This window comes from Saccostrea cucullata, unplaced genomic scaffold (assembly GCF_032062105.1).
Source record: "Saccostrea cucullata isolate Sc308-1 unplaced genomic scaffold, CSIRO_AGI_Scuc_v1 ctg9769, whole genome shotgun sequence".
NCBI lineage: Eukaryota > Metazoa > Mollusca > Bivalvia > Ostreida > Ostreidae > Saccostrea > Saccostrea cuccullata.
Genome location: NW_026924430.1, coordinates 9286 through 16740, shown reverse-complemented (window position 1 = coordinate 16740; position 7455 = coordinate 9286). Strand labels below are relative to the sequence as shown.

Sequence of the window (7455 nt, the reverse complement as noted above, 5' to 3'; positions counted from 1 at the left end):
AGCTGCAGTGGACAAAGCACGTTACATCATAGGATAAAAGGTAAGTCTCCGGAGTAGTGTTTGTAGCAATTCTCGTACTTGGTCCTGCATTGAAGCTTCAGGACTATTGATATTTATCTCTGCATGGTTTCTCTTATGGCTTTGGTTCTTCCAGAAACATGTTACTGGTGGTGGTCCCTATATTCTTCTGGCTTTTGTGGTGAGGAATGTTTCATTTCTAGCTATATTCTGATCACATTTTGTTCGGCGTCCGTCTATCTAGCTGTCTGTCCATCTGTCTGTCTGTAAACTTTTCATATTTTCGACTTCTTCTCAAGAACCCCAATTTCAACCAAACTTGCCACAAAGCATCCTTGGGTGAAGGGGATTCAAGTTTGTTCAAATAAAGGGCCTCGCCCTCATTCAAGGGGAGATAATTGGGAATTAATGAAAATTTGATGGTATGTTTTAATTAAAAATCTTGTTCTCAAGAACCACCAGGAAAAATGAAACTTATGGAGGAACATCCTCGGGTAGTGTAGATTCAAGTTTGTTCAAATCATGACCCCCTGGGGGTAGGGCGGGGCCACAATGGCTGACCAAAGTTTAACATAGAAATATATAGGAAAATTCTGTAAAAATCTTCTTCTCAAGATGTAACATTTTTGTCTTTCTTAATAGATATATTGTTGAAAACATGAATTTGTTGAGTTGTGCTTTAAAGGTTAATATACTTGCAACTAGAGATTTAAGATTATAAGTAAACCCTCTTCCAAATTATATTGTCAAATGAAGAATGGAATTGCCAAACATTAATTCTTGTAATAAATCCATGCTAACAAAAGGGATTTTCATTTTCTGAAGTACATGTATTACAACATAGTACTACAAAGTTAACAAGTATAACCATTGACATTGATAACAAATCAAAATTTGCTTATCCTTTGCACTTATCCTTTGCACTTTGGTATGAATATCTTTACTGTTTAGTTTAACATACTGTCACACACCAATGCAAATTTATGATAAGTACATGTATCTTTAAGTAATTTCTTTCAAAAGTGGAGCTTGCAAGTTTACAAGACAAGAACAGAGTTGAAATATTTTTGTTGAGATTGGTCTGTAAGTAGATGGGATGTGACGGAGAATCTCGTAATTCTTTATCCTCTCGTTGGCTCTTTCCACATGAATACGTGCTTTAGCAATCTTGTAACACAGTGCTGCTTCTTGTTTGGTAAACTGGCCTCATGTCGATAAAAAAGCTGGTATATTTAAGCAGACACCCTGGGGCAACTGGTCATGAATGGTGAAACCTTTGACCGCCAAAATAAGGTCTCCAGCTTTGAACTTTCGTAAAACTTGGCTGTGACGTACAATAGCTACATCAGAAGTAGAACCTTGGTACAGCATGGAGCAAAATGTAAGTGCACCATTTGGAGCCACGCAAGTTACCGCTTTAACAGTATGGCGACTTTTGTACAAACTGTAGGCCATGGCCTGATTGGCCATATGTGTTGGGATGTCCTGGGTTGTTTCAATTGCATCCATGGATGCTCTAGCAGAGGAAAAATCCTCAAAAGATTTTGGCAGAGACCCTGAAAAAAAGTTGGAAAAAAATTAATTTGATTATTTGTAATTGTGTAAAAAAAAATTGTGTTTCAGTCAAACTTTCAAGAATACAATAAATTTAATTGCATTAAATTTTTGCAAGTCATTATGATAAATTTTAAAACAAACCTTTGCATTTAAGCTGACTTGGAAAACATTCATTGACTTCGCCATCAGACAGCATCTTGTGAAGTGCATGAACAAGGGTATGAAAAAAGATGTTCGAAATTGTTGGTTGATTGACACAGAATCTATGAGCCAAGTCAGTGTCCCGTAGATTGAGTTTTAACTTCATTAGTACAATGAGCAGTTGGTCCTCTGTTTTCATTGAAGGAGTCCAACCATTTAATAATCGAGTTTAAATCGTTGTAACAATCTGACTAAGATTTCGAATAGATCTGTCATACTGTAGGGATGTATACAAAAGCATCTGAAATTAAATTTGTTTTAATACTGATTAAAATATTTCCAAAAACTGAAAAGATTGTAGATAAATTAGTTTTAAGTAATAACAATATTAGTCACAGTCAGGTTTGCTACTATCCATACTATGCATTTATTTAAAAACTGTTGAAATGAGACATTTAGTGTTCTGATAAAAAATTGTCGTCATAGAGTAAAACATGGTTTATACAGAGAAGGTTTTAGATATTATTCACCCAAAGATCAAATTAAATGATTTTTTTTTCTGTTATTTTAAATATTATGAACTCAATGATAATAAGAAAATATGTTAACATAACAGTCAATCTAAGATGTTCATCCCTCAACGGCAACACGTTTTACTGAAATTGTTAGAAAATAGGAAATCACAAGTGGAATTCCTTTAAATGTACCTTCTCTTCGTTGTCTTTAATATAGTGAATTGACATTGGGTTCCTTTTACTAGACTCTATTTTTAGGGCAAGAATTCCTTTTCCAGTTGTCGTATTTCTGTTGAGAGGCGCTGCATTTCTTGAGTACAGTTAAATGTGCAGGATGCTGAGTAGTTGTGCTCTGATATTAACTGAAAATATATTGTAAATTATGAGTAATTGATGTACAGTTAAAAGAACTGTTATATTATTAAAAATTATTGAAAATGTTTCAGTGTTGGTCATTTGTCACCATTGGTGTTTTAAATGAGCTTTACTTTTTCTTGATCTTGACATTTTGGTGCTTTTAGAATCTGCAACTGGTCCATCTGTGAGATGACAGGGACTCCTCACTTTTGAGTTTTTTCCTCCTTTGTAAAATAAACTTGAATATTCTTTTATTCAGTTGTAAGCTACTCTGTTTATACATGTACCCTTTTAAAGATTTTTAGTAAAATATTCTCAATTAAACTCCACCCACCCACCATCCAAAAACAAGATGTCAGTCATATTTTGAAAAATAATTTCACCTTTTTGTACATTCAGGATCAGAGAAATCCATGGCCTTTCCTTCATTCCATGCAAAATATGCAGGGTCCCCCTCCTTCTTACCATCCTTAAAGTGGCAGGAGCAGATGCGATCATTCTGATCTCCTGGTTGGCGATCAGCTCGTCTAAAAATATATTATACAAAGACTGAGTGAAGGAGAATTAAAAAGCAAAACATGTATATTTGGCATGTTATTATCAAATCATAGCCTAAATGACTTATTTTTTTCATTATTTTATTAAATGTTACATTTACTTGCACGTACAAGATAACCATGTGCATAACATTAACAAACGGTAGCAGTATTTGGTAGTAATAATACGAAATAAAATGTAATAAAAACAGCTGTTAAACAAAAATTAACCTTGCTGCAAATTGCAGTTTTTGTAGTATACTCTTCATTATTCTTCTGCTGTATTGATTACTACGAGATTTAACTTTTTAGCATGTATGTATAAATACTGTATCTGACAATAAAGTATCGTGACATATCGTTACAAGTACCTACAAATTTTGTCAATATATCTACGTTTACTGAGTTTTTTCCCTAGCAGGCCGAAATATCTCCATCATGTCACCAGGGTCAACACTCGTGCATCTCGTAATTAGTGCTGTAATAAATATAGTTTTCCCGTAAACAATCGCTTCAGCTACTTTCGTTATTTCCAACCAATGAAATTTGTCCTTACTTTACTGAAGTACTGTTGCGTCATATTGCACGCATCACTGAATTGTAGAACACACATCTGACACAAGATTTCGAATATACATCACAAGATTATCGAACATACATCACAAGATTTTGAATATACATCACAAGATTTCGAACATACATCACAAGATATTGAATATACATCACAAGATTATCAAATATTGCAACGTTTGACATGCCATATACTTAGAGATATGATGAACATATTAAAAGAGCATTAACTGAGTTACTATCCGTAATTCTAACAAACATTGCATATTTTAACCACTTCTAATCAACAATTACTTGTACCTCATAAATTTGTATAACGAAAAAGATGAATACCAACTCACATATAATAGTTTAGTTCTTCGTCCGTCGGTGACGACGATGACCACTGTCTTATCTTCGTGGAGGAGGGGGTTGACCTGGACAATGGGCTCGGGGGTGAATGGTCATGCCGATCCTCGCACAAACAGATGAAGGAGTTTTTCGACTAGAGTCACGTCCCCTTATTTGTAAATCTCAGCTGATATAGAGTACCCACCACGTGTTGACAGCAAATTAATTGCTTTTTTGATCTCATCCAACGAGGGAACGGCGTCCAGTGAATGGTTGATGGGAACCTGGGCAGTCGGTTGAAGGCTTCGTCGTGGATGGTAGAAGGGCGGTTCAGAACGCCATTAAAATGTTCCGCCCACCTGTCGAGTATCTTTTCCTTCTCTGTGATGACTGTTAACCCGTCATCACTGAGGAGAGGTGATGAGCCTGATGGAGTTGGCCCGTAGACTTCCCCAGTTCACAGTAAAAGTTCTTCCTGTCATGAGATTCTGCGTAGCGTTGGATCTCTTCAACCTTGGCATTCAGGCAGGAATCTCGCATATCCCGAAGCTTTTGCTGTACTGTGCTGTGAGCGTTCCTCAGAGGAACTGAGGTGGAGATGGGATCATCAATAGTACATGTAAGCGCCATGTTTGTTATCTAGAAGCTGCGTGATCTCAGCACGGTTCTCATCAATCCAGTGTTTTTTGTGGAGGGCCCAAGACACTCGAAGGCTATAATTTACACTGTATCACGAAGTGTGCTCCATGCTGCTTCCAGTTCGTGGTCATCCAGCAGGGTGGATTTCAGGCGTTCTTCCAGGGTGTCAGCAAAGTACTGAGGTGGAAGGCAACTTGAGCTTGCCAACGTTGAAACGTTTTGAAGCCTTAATCCTCTGAGGACGTATCCTGAGTTTGATCCGGATGTTGAGAGTTGAAGTTTAAAGACGATGAGACGGTGATCTGTCCAGCACTCCGCGCCGCACATAGCCTTGGTGAACAAACGAGCTTTCTGTGTGTCTCTCTTCCTGACAATGACGTAGTCAATGAGATGCTAGTGCTTTGAGCGAGGGTGTTTCAATGGCGTCTTGTTACGGATGGGAAGGCAGAAAACGGTGTTAGTGATGAGAAAGCCATGTTCAACGCAGGTCTGAAGAAGCAACAGGCCTTCACTGTTGCACTTGCCCCCTCTGTGCTTCCCAATCACGCTTTTCCCCGGTGGTATCTCGCATTAAAGTCACCAAGAATGACGAGCTTGTCTGCGTTGGGGACGGCGTAAGTGACATTGTGGAGGTTCTCAAAGAACTTGTTTTAGCCTCCTCTGGGTTAGTGAGGATAGGAACATATGCGCTGATACTAGTGGCGAACTTTCCTCGAGTGAGGGGGTTTCATCATCAGGCGGTCGTTCACTCCTTTGGGTACGCCGACTAGCTTGCCAGCAAAGCCTACGCCAGCTTCTCGTTTCTCCTTGGCTCTTCCATCCTGGTTCACTGAGAGCTGCAATGTCAATGCTATATCTCGAAAGTTTAAATGCAATCAGTGCTGTGCGTCTCTGGGTCTGTCGGTAATGTCTCTGTCGAGAAGCGTTCGAACATTCCACGATCCAAGGTTCAATGTGATGATCCTTGTTTTCTACTTGTTCTCTTTGTTATTTCGATAGCATGTGTAGGGTCTAGGTAAACTGCCTAGAGAAAAGTGGAGCAGGCATTGTTTGGGATACCTTTTCTAATCGGCTCCTCTCTGCCATGGACGTGAGCAGTGCGTTCCTAAAGAGGGCTGCTCAGTCGCAGAAGTGGCTGCCGAACTCCAACGCTGCTCCGATCGGTGAAGAACAATCCTATGGCCTGTGCCGTCTGCGTGCAGGTCCGCGACTAGCGACTTCCAGTGAACCCGCACCTGTCACCTTTTTCCTCGCATGTCCTCATAGGGCTTTTGGGGTGGATGATGAGGATGGAAGATGAACAATGACTTGCGTGATGAGTTTGATTAAAGTGAAGTATATAATTTAGACGGTTCATTACAGAGTCAATATTGAATGATAATTGAAAAGGGTAAAGGCTTGGTCTGCATTCAGAAGAATTTTCACGAAAATATCATTCAAAATAAGAGAGAAATTGCATATTGAAAAAAAAACCTCCTTCTTTCAAAGACACAGCTGAGAGAACAAACAAGTTGGGTTAGTGTACATCATTAAAGCCACAATCAATTGAATGCTATCATACATTTTCTGAAGGTAGAGAGGCATGTATTTCCAAAAATTAACTATGAAAATTATTCACCTAAGATGGTACCGATACCAAAAATTCATGGCCTGGCTCATGGACTAAATGTAAAGTTTTGAATAAACATCTTTGACCACAAATTCTTGGGTCTTGGTTGATAAATTTATATGTACCTTATTGATATGTATTAAAGGTATATATGGAGGCTACGTAATGGCGTCTGCTCAACTCGCTTGTTTACATGGATAGTTCGTTGAAAATAATACTATTCCTACCGATCTTTATGCACCAGACGTCTTGAAACATTGATAATAAAAAAAGCCCTCACATCTTGCAAACAATTCAAATTTATAGAGGCATTCTAAGAAATTTGAATGTAACATGAATTATTCCAGAACTGTTTCATTTTGTTCGGAATGCCTCTAGAATTTTGAAATGTCTGAATAATAGAGCCGGAATTCTGTTTAGAGAATCGGGATTTAGTCTTTGCACTTAGTTCCAGACACGTTTAAGAAAAAGTTTGAAAAAATGTTTAAAATCACGTTTTAGGAATTATTTGCAAGATATGAGGGAGATTTAAAATTGTTTAAATGAAGGACCAACCCCCAACCCCCCTATATACAGTTAAACAAGATATAAAAAAAATATGATAGTGTCATTAAAAATGTTCTCCTCAAGAGCCACTGTGGCAAAAAACTGAAACTTATGTGAAGCACCCTGGAGTAGTGTACGTTTAGACTATGACACCAGGGGTGGGGCTGGGCCACAATAAGGAATCTGAGTTTTACACTTAAATATATAAGCAAAACATAAAAAAAAAATTTATTTTAAGAGGCCCTGGACCATAAAAGTTAAAACTGTTGTGGAAGCTCCCTGGTGTAGTGTAGATTCTAAATTGTTCAAATTATGACCCCTGGGGGTAGCTAGGACGGGACCACAATAGAAAATCCATGTTTTATGTTGAAATGTAAAAGAACAATCTTGATTAATCTTATCTTCAAGAATCACTTGACCAGAATAACTGAAACGTATGTGAAAGTATCCTGGTGTAGTATGAATTCTACATTGTTCAAATCATGACCCAATGGTAGGGAGAGGCCACAATAGGTAATAAAAGGGGTAATCTGGTGAAGAACAGCACGATTAAAATTACACAAGGTGAACGTTGTGTCGCATGGGTTTCTGTTTGCTTATCAATGAGGTACATTCTCAGAACATATTTATTGACCAA

The 7455-nt window shown here is 38.0% G+C and overlaps 1 protein-coding gene across 5 annotated transcripts; it reads right to left on the bottom strand.

The window, feature by feature from the left end:
- Positions 1-943: 943 nt before the first annotated feature.
- Positions 944-3612, bottom strand: LOC134266404 (uncharacterized). 5 transcript variants are annotated; one of them, XR_009991969.1, is made up of 5 exons: positions 3500-3612; positions 2972-3115; positions 2720-2812; positions 2424-2593; positions 1834-2017 (listed from the first exon to the last, which is right to left on the bottom strand). XR_009991969.1 is itself a non-coding variant. In XM_062748650.1 (4 exons), exons 2-4 carry the CDS (start codon positions 3084-3086, stop codon positions 1225-1227), a joined length of 378 nt encoding a protein of 125 aa, XP_062604634.1. In that variant the 5' UTR covers positions 3087-3115; positions 3500-3612; the 3' UTR covers positions 962-1224. The 5 variants fall into 5 exon arrangements, 4 of the variants coding, with proteins under 4 accessions (XP_062604635.1, XP_062604634.1, XP_062604633.1 ...); XM_062748650.1 differs by lacking the exons at positions 1834-2017; positions 2424-2593; positions 2720-2812 and adding exons at positions 962-1376; positions 1464-1574; XM_062748649.1 differs by lacking the exons at positions 1834-2017; positions 2424-2593; positions 2720-2812 and adding exons at positions 962-1376; positions 1464-1574 and having other exon boundaries at positions 3521-3605.
- Positions 3613-7455: the final 3843 nt, after the last annotated feature.